A 17,579-nucleotide genomic window follows, 5' to 3' on the forward strand; every position below is an offset into this window, starting at 1 on the left:
CCGCACCTCGCCTGGTGTTAGGCGGGTCCAGGCTCCTGGGGCCGCAGATCCTCACGCAGCTCCTTGGCGCGGCGCGGCCCCGCAGCGCGACACGGCCGCAGCGGGACAGCACCGAGCGGCCAGGTAACGCACGGTTACACCACGGCATCGCCCCGCTCCGTGCCCACAACAAAAACTGCACTTGTCCAGCCTCTCTGTCAGTCTAGATGACTATTTATATAGCAAGGACTTAAAATTCCCCATTTTTAATACAAATTAAATAAAATATAGTGTAAATATCAGTTTCTGTATTTTTGCTTGTTTACATACAGCTTATTTAGAAATTCAGTGTACTTTACAGCTTATCAATAGTGACACATGATTTTAACTGTCAGATCTGCATTTAATAGCAAGAGTGTATAAAATACTGTGAAATTCCAAAAAAAAGCTAATATTCTGTACAAAAATATTTTTACAGCAATACAATATCTAAAGATCAGATTAGCTGCATCTGAAATTCATGGTAAGTTATCCTCTCTCAAGAGGAACTGATGGATAAATTGTTGAGCCTTCCTCTTTTCAGATATATCAGGTTTAGGATGTCCAGGAGGAGGTCGAAGTAACAAGCCACCAAACACACTAGCTGCATTAAAAATAAATAAATAAATAAATAAAAAAGAGAGACACAGACAGTCAACACCAGAATACCAAAAGTAATTCCACAAACCCCAGTAAGTCAAAGTGAGAGAATGCCTGGCTTCAGACTGGCTAAGACAAAGCTGAAGACATATTTTTGTGTGTGTGTGTGTCAGTTTACAATTTTTTTCAGGCTACTGCAAGGACCATGGTTTCTTTATGGATTGTTTGCTCACTAAGTGCTTCAAAACAGTAAAGGACACAATTGCAATCACTTTGGAGAAACATGTTTTGTTATACAAACTGCAAGACCCCACCGAACAGAATAGTTTTGCTTGCCTTACCAAGAATATTCACGTCCAAATGGTTTTTCCCTGAGTATTTCAGTAGTTCTCGAAGAAATGCCATCAGATACTCAAATACATTTTTATGGCACTTGGGCAGTTTGGAGATAATCTTGGAGGGGAGGGGAAAAAAAAAAAAAAAAGAGTTTACCTTGAAGAAACAGCAATGGTTTAGCAGCTTTAACTACTATCAACATCACACTGGCTGCAAATACTAATGGCTCTTAATAACTTAGAGGCACCAGTTGTAGGTCCTTTCTAGTATCAAATGATTAACTTAGAGCAAAAACCTATTATTTGCCTGGAACAAAACAGTCTGCCCCACCTCCTTTTGGAATTACAGAAGTGATCTTTCACAGCGAAGCCTGTGTTACCTGGCTGCTCAATGAGAAGTTGTTGGAACACTCCAAGCAGCTGGTATAGAATTTGTAGCAAATGATGGGCTCTGGCAGGCTTTCTAGGAAGAGCAGCAGGGCTTCAGCTACAGAATGGTTGTTGCCAACTGATCCAGAGATGGTTAAGGAAGAGGAAAGCACAGCATGATCCGTTTTGGTAGAATTTCTGCTGTAACATTCAGCTTTGCTTAGGTCTCCAAGAATGCCTCCTTCTGTTCACAGCTTCAAGTTAAATTGCTCGACTCCACATAGCAAATACTGCTTTTGTTTGCAGTTAGGCACTCATGTAATTCAGCAGCAGTCATTCATCAACATAGCAAGGACTTCACAGAGGCACTAATACTCCTCGCAATCAGTACTAAAGAACTGCACATCTCTGTTACCATCTCATCATGAGATGAGAAATAGTGATATGAAAAACATAATGGTGCCTAGAAGGCTGCTAAAACCTTTTTCAGCTTAGATCTTTCAGTAGGGCATAGTGAGCCTTACTGGACATCAGACTAAAAGGATACGGAGGGTATCATGCATTCCTTTGTCCAAACAGTCTCGGATTTGCTCAAATTCAGATCTGAGGCCTGGTTGCTGAAACAGGTCCTCCTGCAAAGAAAAAAATCATTAGTCAATCTCAAGAAAAATACGAGTTATAATGACAGTGCTCCATTTACCCAAATAACATACACATTTTCCTGAAAAATCTCTCCAGATTGGTAGTTATCAGCACAAATCTCACCATAAGCAGTTCCAGTAAGACTGGCACTACTGTAGAGAGCAAAACAAAGGAACAGCTGCTGATGCATATCACATTCTAAGTCACCAGCATGAACAGTGCAATCCAGGGTAGTGGGTCACTTATCACACACCTACCCTTTATCTCCCTTTACCATTGGCCAAACATCCACAGTTAGCAAAGGTTACCCTTCCCAGTCTCTTCTTCAAAACTGAACCAAATATTAAGAAGTTATTTTGTGATTCAAGTACAAACACTATCAACCTGCTGGGAAGCATTGCGGTATAAGTGATCCACCATCATCCAGAGTTCTTTTGGAATGTCCAGAGGCTTTTCAGCTTGAACAGCATCGTCAATCATTTGTAGCGGCATCAAGGTCTAAGAGGGGGAGGAAAAAGGAGTTAGCCGACTTCTTATTCAATTCTGCAAAGTGCTTCACAAAACTTACACCTGAGAATTAAGACTGGTTAGGAAACTGTGCAGCTTCACTCACCAGTGTTCATACAAAACTAGAATGACAGGCATGTTCATGTCAAAAGCCCAAACAGAAAGAACAAGCTATTCTCATAAGCATGCATCACGCACCCTCACATCTAGGGAAACGTTACATCATGCCTCACATATACATATATCTCCATTCAGTGGGGGTAAGGCCAAAGGCTTCATGGCAAACATCTACATTTAGAAGTCGCACACCTTTTTTTAATGTGCAGGCAGAACAAACAAGATCTTACTTTCAGTGCTCTGTATGCAATGGGTGGATTCATCCATGTGAAGAACTAAAGCAAGGTGTGAAGACAGTGCACTGGAGAACACAAGCTGTATCAGCATTCTCAGATTACAGACCAGGAAAGAGGAAGAAGGCTCTTTAGCTATAAACAGGACTTAACCATCAAGTTTTAAGGGTTCTTGCGGGTTCAGAAGATAAGCTCTATCTCTAACTCACGAGTTCCCGAATAGACTCTGCAGACATGTCCTGGATAGGTTCCCTCATGTAACACAGTGTATGAATGGGAGACCCAAAGCAACTCGGCAAGTAGTTTCCAGTTACAGATAGAAAATAATCCTTCCCCCTGTCAAGATGCAAGACCAAGATATCTTCAAGTTTATCTTCTCCAGAGTTTAGGTGTGTAGCTGTTGATTTATTAACAAACAGTTCCAACTCAATTGTGACCTCAGAATCTGCAGGAAGATGGTAAAAAGTATAAAACAAACATGCTCAATAAAAAGAGGTATTAAACCAAGGCGGCAAACAGGAATAACATTCCCAAAATAGCAGTGAGAACTAAGCCAGAAGGTGACAATATTAGCTCAGTAACACAAAGTGAACAATGAGGAACTCACCTGAGAGTAGAAAGCCCTTACTGGGATTAGCAATCAACCACTCCTTGCAATAGGTTTCCTCATCTGGTTTGCTGATGAATTCAAACTGGCAAGGCACTTGTCCATTGCGAATTGTAAACCTCTCTACCTGCAGCTGCATGTATTTGACATCTGCAAAATGAAACTAGAAACAAATGTCAAAGTCAACATTGTCAGCCAGTCACACCTTTCTAAGCACCACCAGCAATTCCTCATATCCCAGAGTTTAATCATTAAGCAGCAAGATATCCAGATTAACCCTTCTCCTCCCATATCCAAATTCTTCCAGGATTAAGTGGGATTACATCTGCTTACTCCGCATGCCCAAGCCATTTGCGCCAGAGGGCGCTGCGGAACAAACGCTCCCCTCACAACCTCAGTGACACCTGAGAGCTGTAGCCTCCAAGGGTCCCAGCTGCGTATCTTTCCTAGTTCCCAAAAAACAAAGTAAATGCCAGCTTTGTGACCTTCTCCAAGTCCCTCAGTATTTTACATTTCACATTTCTAAGAACAAGTAGAAGTAAGGAACACAAACTGCCCTTTTACTCTCTCACTCCCCACTTCAGAGAATAGCAAGGCTGTATATTTCAGTCTGGTACCCTGAATGAAATTTGCCTGTATCTAAACAGAAACAAAGATAGGGATTGTAAATAGAAAACTGTGGAAAGTCAATATACTGTACTTCTTTGGAACCTGACCCCAGAGTCTATCTGATGTACTTCTACAGCTAGACTGTACTTCTGGGGTCTAGGCTTACTTAATTTCTCTAATGAACCATGGCACATTAACATACCCTACCTCTCTCTGGGAAAGGGTCACTGAGGGGATGTTGGCATTCTCCATCTTATCCAGTGAGCGCACTATTTCCTCAAAGACTTTTCGATAGAGCTCCTCATTCACAACCTTTACCTGAAAAGGACACACACCGCACCAAATGGTATTTACTGTGCCACTGCAGGAGAGCTATAACACAGACTGAAACATATGAAGTGATTTGATTTTAATAGTACACCTGCAGACAAGATCTCCTCTGGATCCAACAATAAAGGACCTTGCCATAACTAGCAAGAGTCACGCAGTCAGCACTAGATCAGCTTTTTAAAGTCTGACAACACACTATTGTGCTGTCAATGATGTAGCATTCCTGCACTGCAAGTTTCTCAGAAACTGATTAGGGGCAAAAAATAAAACAAAAAAAAAAAGCAAAGAACATTTCTGAAAAAACACCTACAGAGACTCATGAATTATTCCGCTTAAGTGAAGTATCACTTAACACAACCCTAGCTTACTATGAACAATGATCCTATCTCAAGATATCATCTAGCCCACCTTATAAGCTATTGTTCTCTACCTATGCCACAAAAGGAGGGGAGGGGAAGGAAGACAATTAGCATGGGCACCTCCCTCCTCCTTCCCCCTTCCCTCACACAGAGGACAAGGTCAGCACAGTTATTTCCTTCAGTACTGATGTACCTACCCCAATGTCAAACACAGAGCTAACTGGCTTATGATCACTGATCTTCAAAGCCATATGGCTGCGATAGTTCAGTTGAGCAATGTTCTGTCCTTTCCAGAGTATCCGATCACACCACGCTGGAACACGACACTTCTCACTAAAACCAACAAAGAGGTAAAAATTACAGCTTCCCAGCACTGTTAAGGTGGAGTAACAACACAAGGCAGAATACTGCTCTGCTAGGGACTACAGTATTTCCTCACATGACCTGGAGCTAGTTCTCTGTCAAAGTTGGTGGTGAGATTTTTAATAAAGAAACAAGGTTTGACTGCCTACTATTAGGTATCTCTATATCATGCTTTACTTTTTACCTCTTCGAAGGTCGTGATTTTTTTTTGTCTAAGTACAGTTTACATACAAACCAATACAGAGTTGCTTGCAATCATAAGAACCATGAAAAGTAAGAGCTCAGGCTCTAATAAACAAAAAAACAATTTTTTAAAAAAAGCTTTGACTGACTGCTGCACAGATTTCATTCTAACACCTGAAGTCAGTCTTCAGCTCAGCTATTCTGTGCAATGCGTTACAGGAATTATGGTTCTGGCAGTCTTTTGAAGGATGCACTCAGCTACAAACATCACAAATGCACCACTTAGACCCCTACCTGGTCTGACCTAAGTCAGTATACCAGATGTCAGCAAACAAAAGATCCTAAAAAATTTGCTTGAAAACAAACAAAAAAGAAAAGATCTGTTAATTTTGTACACCTCTAAGAAAGGGGAAACCCAATGGGTTATTCCTGGAAAAAGATTAGGGATAGCCAACAACTATCAGTGCAAGAACAGCAGCAGCAGCACAAATAGACATAAACTGGAGATGAATTTTGGAACCGAGAGAGCAGCAGCCATAATCTCAAAACTGTTCTTATTAGCCATTAGATCTGCAACTCTAGCTTTGTTTTTACTGCCTCAAGAATAACAACATTAGGCATCGGTGGTGTCATGTATGGGGTGATCACTGTACCTTGTGTCCCAGTCATCACAGCCAGCATCATATTTGTACGTTGGCTGGAAGGAAATCTCTCCTTCTGTAAAGCCTTCAAAGACTGCATTTGCATTCATTTGCCTCTTTAGCTATGAGAGAAAGAAGACATAGAGTTAATTTTAAATAAGCTCAAGCACAAGTCCTGTAGGAGCTAAGAGGGGAATGTTCAACACTGAGAAAGCTAAGGAGTTCACGTGCAGTTTCTAGCATCCCCACCACCACCTGCATGTAGGTGAGACACATCAGTACCTGGTCATATTGGCAAAGCACTAGAAACGCCTTCTCATCTATGAGCTGCTTCACTTTTGCAACATCCAGTTCCTCCAGCCGATAGTTGAGGTCACCCAACCATATGACCACACTGAAAGAGAACACAGACTGGAAATCTGTATAGAGGCCTCAAGACGTCCAAAACCCAAGTTAGCTGTCAGTTGGAAAGAGAGCTAAGCAGCAGTGCCTTAAGCCATCTAACGCAAGCCTGAGTTCTTCTGATCTCAACATGGCTGATAAGATGGGTGCTGCATTTGCCTTTCTTCATCAGAGACTACAAGAATCAGCACTTGAAAGAAGCTACATTTTCCTCTTTTGCTGATCTTCTTTTTAATTCCCAGTCTGCATGTTTGTCACTAGATCTTAGTAACTAGTGCTTTTAACATTCCAAATTGTAAAAGTCTCAAGTCTCACAACCCACTGAGGAGATCAGTGCCTATTATTGCCCCATCCCCACTTCATGCTTGAAAATAAATCAAGGCATGGAAGAACATAAGAAGGCAAGTGATTCATCAGAATTATATAGGTCAGTACTCTCGAAACTAGGGTTATGGTGAAGCATTTGTGACCCCTCAAGGCTAATGCTTAAATTACTAGACAACTCTTTTCAATTCACTGCTGAGAGCGCCTTACACCTGCTGTATTCATAAGACTCTTGCCACATGCAGTGAACTCGCACAGCCAAATAAAAACATACTCATGTTTGCTAATAGTGAGAGATGGCAAATTTGGATCTGATTGGCAGAACTGCATCCGAGAGCAGATGTCTTTGAAGTCCTGGTTCCTCCGTTCATATTCCTCTGTGTGAGCTGCAAGGTGAGAATTCACAATGCACACGCTAGTGTTATGGAATTTAAATCTTATGGCAACACCACCTTTGTTACCCTGAAAGATAAAGACAAAGACATGGGTCAAAAGCTTTTCTGTACACAGCAGATGAAGCCCCAAATGAGTTAACAGCAGTAGACAGACCAGAAGATTAATGCAGACCAGTTAATCCCAGAGGAAGGACAAGGCTGAAAACCCCAATTCATAAGCCTCATAAATTTAGGTCAGTAACTCATGTGAGGGTTGCACACAGCAACAGAACAGAGCAAGCAAGCACATGGAACTCTGTTTGTAGTTCAGGATTTAGCTAATAAAAAAGGAAATTAAAATCGTTAAGACAGCTGGTCAGTTGTTTCAGTAAGTTCTGAAGCTCCTCTAGCAACAAACTGGATCTTTCAACACAGATCATAAACAATTTTTTAAGGGGAGGACGAAACACAGGGCTTAGTTGTCAAAAATGCTTTCACCAAGTTGGGGCTGCAATGTTTGCAGAAACTACATTCAGAGGGAACAGATTTCATTCCAACCATGTGGAATGGCAAGGGGCCAAGAAATCCTCCTCAAGAAAACTATAACCTGAATAGATAGGGTTTTTAACCCATGTTTCCTGCATCATTTGCTTTGGGCAAAGTCACGGCCAGCATCAAACTCTCACGTGAGAGCTGGGCGCCACACAGTCCAGCACGTGCAATCGGAAAAAAGACTTGAGGCAAGATTCTCTCTTAAGGTCTTGGAGCCTTTGAGAGCACATGGCAGTCCCCTCTAGCAACACCCTGAGCTGTCACAGGGACAGGACTATATGTTCCTAGAGGCAGCTGCATCCTTTAGCCGGAGGAAGAATGATTGCAACTGAGGAGTGCGATCCTCAGGGCTCTGCTAAAATTCACCACTTCTCATGCGCAGTTGTCATTCTTACCATTCTCCCCATGATTCCGGTTCCCACAGTCTCAGTTTCCACCTCAGAGATGTTCAAGGCAAGGTCTGCTTTCACATACAACAGAAGCATTATTCCCACAAGCCGCACAAGTTTCACCTGAAAAATAGATCCTGCTGCATTAAATACTAAAATATAAGAAGTTTGATGAGAAAAAGCATACCATCCCCCAATCCAAAACATAGGTCAAAATACAGATAAGGAAAAACAGTTCTACACTGATCCAGTGGACCAGCTTGACTTACAGTAGTACACAGCTGCACAACACAAGAAGGAACCAGGGACCAACACCCCTGTAAAGGAAGCTGAAGCTCAAAGCAATGCCTACAGCACAGACAGCCCATAGAAAGACCTTCCCTCAAGCAACAGTGACAAAAGGCAAAGCAGACTTAAGGAGCAGGAGCCAAAACATAAGCAGTATTTCTCCCAAGATACCCTCACAATACATTCCACCATGCATTGTGGAGACAGACAATAAAGAAACTAAGATACTTCGTATTTTCTTTCCCCAAGATATCACGAGCTTCATTTACACAGGGATATCTAGGTCTCATCTCCTGTCCCGCCCTCTGCCTTGGCACCTTGCATAGTAATACTACCTGCTTCACCTTCAAAGCACTTCTGACTTAGCAAAACCCTGCAGGCAATGAGCCTCTAGAAGATGCAGCAATTGGAAACAGGAAAAAGAAAGTGAAAAGAGGCCCAAGTGGAAACTGATTCCAGACTCAAACAAACCTCCCCAAAAGCCACATTTACCTTTGCATATTTGGCATCTGGGTGAAGACTATCAGTTACAGCTTTAAACCATTCTTCTTCCTTCGGTGTGTCATTGAAAAAGAAGGCTTCTTTACTCAGATCAAGCTCCTGGAAACTGTGTTAGAGGAAGGAACCCATGGATGCATGCACTTGTGTTCTTTTGGGGGAGTTTTGTGTGTTTTTGTTTGTTTTTGTTTGTTTTAAGCTCTCCAGCTCTTTCTTCCAGGGAAGAATTAAATCAGTTTATACTTTTCACACTAAATTTATAACTGAGAACTCAAATCCAGTTATGCCAGGTGTGTTAAATATAAAGCTAAATTACTGTTAATGTTAAATTGAATGGAATTAAAAATTTTGAAAAACTGCAGTGCCAGAGTCCAAACACTACCAGAATAACAGCCCTTTTAGACTATGCAAATGCACACTCTTAAGCTGTGCAAAGGAGTAAAGCAATACAAACATTCCTCAGCTGTGATGTCTTGCCTAGAAACCTACATGCTAGAGATTCACAAGCAAGCAACCCACAGTCAAATTTGGAAAGGATGGGCCAGAAAGAGTTACTCACCCCACACAGTAAATATCTGGAGGCTCAGCATCACATCTCAGCCAAGGCCAGAGGCTCTCCTTGGGTGACTGACCATTCACATTATATGTCCCAACAAAAAATCTGGGGGAAAAAAAAAAGATCTCTTCTGCTAAAATCCAAGATCTGCAAATTCTAGAGCTGATGGAAACACAACTATTATTAACCCATGCACTTAATACTACATATAATTATTTAGGAGTAACTTGTTCCTGGGAGGAATTAGGACAATCTGACAAAGTTTAAATTCCTAAAATGATTTTATTACAACAGCATCTTTACTACAGTGTTTTGCTGAAGGATGCACATACCTTGGGTACATATGCTGTAAAAAACACTTAAGAATAGAGCTGTGCAGTAGCAGTTTGAAATGACAAATTCATAGAATGACTTGCACAAGAGGATTTTAAGCACAGTAAAGTTTTTGGTTCTAATTATATATTCCACCCAAGCTCTTATGGGCTTATTGGAACTACTACAAGGATCAATGAACAGAAGCAGAGAAAGCCAGAGGTGCTTAATTGATGCAGGAATTGATGCATTTCCAGGCATAATTTGAAATAAGCACAGGAAGAAGTCACTTCAAAAAGGCCAGTTGCTCAATAAGAACCATGAGGCAACCCTTGACAGAACCATGAATTCTCTGCTAATGCATAAAAGAGAAAAGAAAGCTGTTCTGGAAAACATCAGCCATACTTTTCTACAGAATTTCCTATTTGCAGAGTTACCAGGTGAAATAATGTACAAGACTTATTTTGAAAGTTTTTGCCTACTTACTCCCCCTTTAAAAAAAAAATAAATTCTGCTCAGGGATGATCATTACCTGAAGTTCTGGATGTGCGTGTAGGAATCCTCCCTTTGTGCAAGCTGAGATTTAACAATAGTATCTCTTAGTCCAAACTTTGGTTCTGATAAGATAGATGCCTTGTTTGAAACCATTACGCTGGAGGATCGTACCATTTCACTTGTTACTTCAGGTTTCAGTTTGCTTTGCCTGTAAATGAAAACAAAACTGCATGGTGAACTCCAGAATACACACTGTTAACAGCTTATTTCTGCTACTGAGGACTTGCTTTGCATTTATCTATCTATTTCGCTAAAGATAATCAATGTACAGGATGAACAAGCAAGACTGAAATGAGCATTTCTTGGAAAAGCTCAGACCGTCTCCATATAAAATATTTTTACTAGTTTAACTAACTGAAATTACAAACTTTTTCCTAAACTGATATAGCCTGCTGATTCAGAATAGGCCTTATTCACCCAGATGTTGATACAAACTGTACACATTTCCCGCTAACTGAAGTGAGGAGATGCAAATCTCTTCACCTGTTGCCCCTACTCAGACCTTCGGACCTCAGCAAAAGAATGAAAAACTGTGTTTGTTTAAAAAGCCTTCCGGTGGAAAACTCCCAGCTCTGTCTAGAAAGAAGGCAGAGAAGAACAGATGGGGATAGAGGCGGCTTTATGTAGTACCCTGTGGCTCTGGCTGATTTACTGTGAACTCGTTTTGCAGCAATAATAATGCTACAGCTTGGGAGTTCCCAGAAGCAAGCAACCTTTCATTTACAGCATGCAACAACCTACATACAAGTGCCAAGGACAGCACACAGACAGATTTTGAAGGATATGCAGTAGGGTCCACAAAGTCCTGGGAACTGGAAAATGAAACCATAACATTTTAAGAGTGCATCTGCGAGACTTGGTGGTCCTGAGCCAAAGCTCTCTGAACTCCAAGTAAATGATACTGGCTGGTCCTGTTCCACCAAACAGCAAAACACACCCAATTAGGGGGACTAGCAGGACTGTATCTCTGAGAGGCAGTGCTGAAATTCCCACTCAAGATCTACAGCGTGCTGACAGTGAACTTTTTTCTCTCCCAACTAGAATCTGCAGATTCCTCATTAGGTCTAACTGCAGCCAACAGAGTAACCAGCATATGGAACTCGTTTATGCAGCAGCAAGATTCTTTGAACACTGATGTCTGCATAGACCTCATACACCAGGATCAGAGACACCAACTTCCCCATAGTTTTCAGCTGAAAAACAGGAAGTCCAAACAGAAAGCCTTCTGCAACTTCTTTTTTTTCTTCCTCTAGACACTGAAACATCAACAATTTGCCCACCTCGGCTCATTCCATGCATGCATGATCGCACCAAAGTACCCAGAAGTGTGGTGCTACATGTACATCTACTGCCAATACACAGAGATCCTCTGCAGAGGGAAGGCATAGCTAAACATTCGCACCACTTTTACTCCTCACTAGACCTTCCACAAAGAGATGATGTGCACAACTATGGCACCAACTGCTTCAACAAACCTATGAAAAAGTGAGAGATACACCATACCTGGGAGGAGTCTTATCAGTGCTGTCATGGCTCCAGTTCTGACTAACTGCAAGCTTTTTTCCATTCTGTTTGATGCCTTCAGACCCAGCTGCTTCTGGAAAAGAATAAAAGCCTCATATGAAACACAAAGTGTTCTTTAATACATCAACACACTGATGCAAACATAGGGAAAGAAAAATCTGTAAGCAGACTATAATTTGGATTCATATGGAGAAACAAAATGCCCTACATTCTCTCTTTCAGTTAACTGATAGATGCACCTTATTTTGAAAGAACTGTTCTGTGATGCTGCAGCTTCCCTTCCAGAGGAAGGATTTACACTAACATGTCATAAGGCCATGGAGAGCAGCAGAACTGCTGTATGCTGCCTGCCCGTTTCTGAAGCAGATTGCTATTGCTCCCTTAGAGTGAAGCCAAACCAGAACTTGACAGTACAAAATCCAGGGCTTTACCCTGGGAATCCAAAAAGAGTATGTTAATAAGAACCACTCCTTTATGACGAGCAAGGCAATAAATACAAAGAAAGGAAGGAAAAAAATATATATATATATCACACCCTTCACCATTTAGAGGGGTTCTGCCCACCTGCTGAGACATAACAACACACAAGTCACTCCCCACCCAGACAGTGCAGTACAGAGTCACCACAGGAGCCAGCTGTACCTCAGCAGAAGCAACAAATGTCTCAATGCAAACTGCACATTCCTAAAACAATAACAGGGCAGCTGCTATGCAACTATAACTAAATACAAGTGCAACACTAAACACATCATGCTTCATTATCAAAATTTAACCAGTCTTTCTGCATATTGTTTCAGTTACAACACTCTGCTCCTACAACTGGTAAAATAACAATTGAAAGTGTGAAGATTCTGTGTGAGGATTTCCATGTTGAAGATGCATAAACAGCAATCTCAAGATTATGCTACCTAGCACATAAATCTAACGATAACATAGAAATTGCTCTTAAGATTATAAGGTTCTAGTCATTCAGCTGAGCTTCTCTTCAGTGAGCACAACCCAGAAAATACAGGGTTTTTTGCTGTCATAGTACACTCTCCAGCAGAGGCACAAACCAGAAACAGAACTTAAATTACTTTACCTAAACATTCAGAATGCAAACAAACTGATGAGAAGAGGCCATATTCTCAGCTTCGAAAGCCTTTTCTGCCCCAAAAACCCTCCGAGAATAAAGTCTGTGTAAGAGGATTTATCAGAGGTTGATTCTAGAAGAGCACGTGATTCAAATCTCATTACAGATCACACAGCCAAAGTCTTGTAGAGTTGAACAGGAGCATACACAGACCTTGACAAACAAAACCTGACATGAGCTGCGTGCATCTCCACTAGCGGAAATGTCTTTGGCTTCAGAGGCAGTATCATCAGTTTCAATCCTCCCTCAGAGTTCATCCAACCAGACATGTTTCTTGGGCACATATTTTACTGTCCCCGTGCAGAAGCTTCAGCAATTTTAGGGAGAATTTGGTACTGAAACCAAAATATCACCAACAGGAGGGAGAGGAGAGAGTGATATAAGAGCAGCCCTAATTGCATATGGAAGATGAGCTTGATTGAGAAAGGTCACTGTAGCGACCTTTGCAGCAATGAGCAATTCTGTCTCAGGGCTGGACTCCTCAGCTCTAGTGTTCACAGCAAAATTGCAGTCTCAGAGAAGCAGAATAAAACAAGGACAGAATCCAGGAGCATTCACCTTACCACGGCTAATCAAAGAAAAAGTATTATGAAAAAAGAAATCCACACCAGCAATTATCAGCTGGCTGAGAAGATGCCTCCGAGACCTTGGGTCAAGGCACTATGAACACATGCTCTCAAAACTGGACAGGACACCATGAAAAATGCCACAAGGAGCAATCCCACACTTGCCCACAAAGCTAGAGGCCAGTAGGTCTCAACATCCAAAACAAAGCAAAAGGCAAGCCAGAGGTTCAGCTTACTTTGGCTGTTCAAGCTATCAGGAAACTCAAGGGTTAAGTGCAGAGACAAAGGCAAAGAACTCTAAATGAACAAGATAAGTCTGCAGCTTGAATAAAGCCTAACATCAGAATCTCTCAGTGCTTCTAAAGAGCTGTCTCTAGTTCAGAGTTACACTGTAAAGTATGGTCTCTATGACCTGGGACAGAGTCATTAAGTACTTAATCAGCATTGCTTGAGTCTCTGCAAGTTTTCCTGATAATGACCGTGCAATCTGTCTTAACAGTGACGACAACCAACTTGAACTTTCACCATAAGGGGCACAGCCACTAGACAACTGTTACTTTTGTTCTTCAACAGGAAGGGAGCTAAGTTCAAGCTTTATCATCCATGGAGAACAATGCCACTTGCCAGCATGGAGAAGACATTAATGCCTCTAATGGCAAGGCCTGCATGCCTGCTCAGTGCTGCTGACATGGCTGCTACACAGAGTGAGAAGGAAGCCAGAGATCACAGTCACATAGCACACCTTTGCACTCTCACCTCAGTGGCAGAAATCGTTTCTATGTAGGACTCTCCTAAGAAAGAAATTAGCCTTGGAAATGGACCGTTTCCTGCACGTAAGTTTATATCTAGATGCAGATTGTTCTAGCCAGAGGGTATCTATACGTTTACAATCTGTAGTGGAATATTTTAACAAGATAATGACCTTGTTTAGTAATTGAACTGGGCACAGAAATAAAGAGCTATGTGCAGAGACAGCGAAACTGCAGAACATGTATGGCCTGAATCAAACAGGATTTGCAGTTAAAAGGGATTTAAGCAGTAATTAAGACTTCCTTATTAAAAGCACAGAGTGACATTTATAATGCTGTTCTACAGCAGAATAACCTATCATTACATCTTCTGGATAAAGTAGGATCCAGGCTTAGTGCTCTAAAAGGAAAATTAAATGAGCCTTGTCATTAGTTATATCAGCCTTACCCATCACAGGAAACCCATGCAGGACAAGTTCCCAGTACTACTGAGAAAGGACAATAAATAAATAAATAGAGACTCTGTACGTAAGGAAAGTCTAAGCAACAGTCCATGCGGGACTACACCACACTTGGCTGGAGGGGAGTAACTTTGTTCTTTTTACTGTCCCAAATGAAGCGAGACTGAAGTTGTGACTGCATGCACATACACACAGACAGGATTTTAGATATGGGTTTAAAATCAAATTGTGAACATAAAGCATACAAGTTAAAACACATTTAAATCCATTTATAGGCCCTCTTTTTCATTAACCAGAAGACATAATGAACTATTGCCAAATGGTAACATTTACACAGTATTTAAATGTGCTTTGACTTCCTTAGGGAAGTTGCTACCTCAGCATGCATATGCATACAAGGACAAAATGAGTTACAACTACTCCTGAAAGCTGGCAGAAGAAACCTCATTCTATACCAATTTAAGGTACAAAAGACCCAAACAAGTGATGGCAGAGAGCATTTTCTTCTGCTAGTATAAGAGAAGAAAGAGATCCCTGAACTCCTGTGACTCAAGAACAAAACAACGAAGCCTTGAAAAGGCAACTTTGTCAAAGCTCAAAAGCATGATTTGATAAGAGCACTACTTCCCAAGGGGCTTTAATGCCAAGAGTGTTACTGTGCTCCAGATACAACAAAAACATACCAGCAAAGGAGCTTAGGTTGTGCTTCAGTCTGCATGTCCCCGCCCCCCACAAGTACATACACCTAAGTCTTTCCTGGTCACTTTTAAGCTTCGAGTTAAGGATACCATGTCCAAATGTATGTTCCCAGTCCCCTACCTTGGCTCAATCTGTGCTATGCTGTTGCCTCAGGTCTGAGTTACTTTTTTTTTTTTTTTTTTAAATACACTACTGAAAAACAGAGAGGGAAAAAAAAGGAATGCCAATAATTCTTAACTGTGGACATCATGAATTAAGAGGAGCACAAAGCATGAGCATGAAGGTGGGTAAACCAGAAGCGATTAAACTCAAATTCTAGCTTTGAATCCTATACTGACTTTCCAGAAATTGCTTTAGTTCTCTCCATTTTCTCCTACGCTCACTTCATAAAGAGAACAGGAGCAAGACGCTGGGAGCAGGACTAGGCACGCGGAGGACACATCCACCTGACACGAGCAAGAGATGGACACCGCAGCCAGGACAACGCACAATCCTAGTAACAACTGAAAATAAACAGAAAACCCACGGCCTCACAGGGTAATATTTTTTAAATAAGCAACACTGTTTGCAAAACACGGGTGCTGTTTCTGAGCCAGCCCAAACACAGCGGTCTTTCCGGCAGGCCTCAGCAGCGGGCAGAGGGCTCACCCCACCGCGCAGACCGCGGGACGGGCCGCCCAGCCGCGGCAGCACCCGCGCCGCCGCCCCGCAGGGCTCCCGGGCGCCGCACCGCCCGCGCCGGCCCGCTCCCCCCGCGCCGCCCTCCCGGCCGCGCCCGCAGCCCCCCGCGCCACCGCGGCTCGGCTCGGCGCAGCCCAGCCCGGCCCGGCCCGCAGACCCGCCCGACAGCGGGGGCCCCGCTCCCCGCCCGCCCGCCCGCCACGCCACGCCACGCCACGCCACGCCACGCCACGCCACGCCACGCCACGCCACGCCACGCTGCACCGCACCGCACCGGCTCCGGCCCGCGCTCACCTCCGCGGGGCCGCCGGGCCGCGCTCATCGCCTCAGCGCCGGCCGCGCGGGCCCAACGGCCGCGGCCGCGGCCCCGCCCCCGAGTGCCGGCCCCGCCCCCGGGCCCCGGTCACGCCCCCAGGCCCCCGGTCACGCCCCCGGGCCCCGGCCACGCCCCCGGGGCGTGGCTCCGCGCGGCCGTGGCCCAGGGCCCCTACCTGGGCTGCACCTGGCGACCTCCCGGAGGAAGGTGCGCGTGCGGGAGCCGAAGGGCAGCCGCACCACGAGCTGCTCCTCTCCCGAGCTGATCCGGACCGTCACGTCGGAGCCTGAGCGCGGTGGGAGGAGAAGGGCCCTGCGGTTAGCGGTACCACGCGCTCCGGCGCGGGGCGTTTCCCCCCGCAGCAGACGACGCGTGCGCGCAGACTGCACGGACAGGGCTCCCCGTGTCGCCTTTTCATGCTGCCTTTTCCCATTTTTCACAAGACCCCCATTTACAATTAATAAAAATTGGTGCTTAGACATCCTTTTCATTCTGCTAGCTCAGCGGCAGCGCGTGCCCTTCCTGGCTGCTGCTGCGGGTATTTGGCATTAGCACGACCTGAGCAATGGCCAACAGCACGCCGGATCTAGCCGGCAGCGGCAGGAGCAGACCCGGCTGTCCAAGGCACACCTCCGCGAGGGAACACCGGGCCAACACGCAAAACCCGTTGTGCCGCCTCGCTAAGCTGCCCAAGGGCCCGGGAAGCCCTTTAGCGCAGGCATTGACGCAACAAGGAAACTCACCGATGACGTGAAGGTCGCCGTCAGGTACCACTGCAAAAGCAAAAGCAGCTGCCGTTAGACAGCAGCCCAGGTGGGCGCCCGCCCTCCCCGGGGCAGCCCAGCGGCCACCTCCTCCCAGGAGGCCCTCGGGGTGCCGGTACCTTCCTGCACCGCGAACCCTCCCGCGACGGGGATGACGCGCTCCAGCCAGACGTCCTCCGCCGCGATGGCCATCCGCCGGTGGCTGTACACGTGGATCCTGCGGCAGCGGCAGGCAGGGGGTCGCCCTGCGCAGGGCGGGCAGCGCCCGCGCCCCGCGGCACCCGCCCGCTCGCCCCGCGGCACCCGCGCGTCGCTGCCCCGCAGCCCCAGCCCAAACCCGCGGGCTTTCCCGCACGCCCGTCAGGGCCGCGGAGCCCGTGGGACGCCGGCAGCACCGCTCGCCGCGCCGCAGCACCTACGCGTGCTCGCCGCCGCGCCGCACCAGGCCCAGGAGCCGGCTCTCCAGGCGCGCCCCTGCCGCCAGCGTGCCCTGCACCGCGTCGGAGCCAGTCAAGGAGCACAGG

At 44.7% G+C, this 17,579-nt stretch overlaps 1 protein-coding gene across 3 annotated transcripts; it reads right to left on the bottom strand.

Annotated features, from left to right (window-relative positions):
• Nucleotides 1–267: 267 nt before the first annotated feature.
• Nucleotides 268–17,579, bottom strand: INPP5B (inositol polyphosphate-5-phosphatase B). Of its 3 annotated transcripts, XM_064525281.1 has the most exons (21): nucleotides 17,475–17,579; nucleotides 17,175–17,272; nucleotides 17,035–17,064; nucleotides 16,467–16,577; nucleotides 11,667–11,760; nucleotides 10,141–10,311; nucleotides 9,300–9,401; nucleotides 8,735–8,849; nucleotides 7,961–8,077; nucleotides 6,914–7,101; nucleotides 6,196–6,307; nucleotides 5,926–6,035; nucleotides 4,924–5,059; nucleotides 4,245–4,355; nucleotides 3,429–3,591; nucleotides 3,031–3,266; nucleotides 2,349–2,462; nucleotides 1,870–1,954; nucleotides 1,334–1,461; nucleotides 960–1,071; nucleotides 268–622 (listed from the first exon to the last, which is right to left on the bottom strand). In XM_064525281.1, exons 2-21 carry the CDS (start codon nucleotides 17,245–17,247, stop codon nucleotides 498–500), a joined length of 2,433 nt encoding a protein of 810 aa, XP_064381351.1. In that variant the 5' UTR covers nucleotides 17,248–17,272; nucleotides 17,475–17,579; the 3' UTR covers nucleotides 268–497. The 3 variants fall into 3 exon arrangements, with proteins under 3 accessions (XP_064381351.1, XP_064381352.1, XP_064381353.1); XM_064525282.1 differs by lacking the exon at nucleotides 16,467–16,577 and having other exon boundaries at nucleotides 17,475–17,578; XM_064525283.1 differs by lacking the exons at nucleotides 16,467–16,577; nucleotides 17,035–17,064; nucleotides 17,175–17,272; nucleotides 17,475–17,579 and adding an exon at nucleotides 16,270–16,364.

This window comes from Dromaius novaehollandiae, chromosome 23 (assembly GCF_036370855.1).
Source record: "Dromaius novaehollandiae isolate bDroNov1 chromosome 23, bDroNov1.hap1, whole genome shotgun sequence".
NCBI lineage: Eukaryota > Metazoa > Chordata > Aves > Casuariiformes > Dromaiidae > Dromaius > Dromaius novaehollandiae.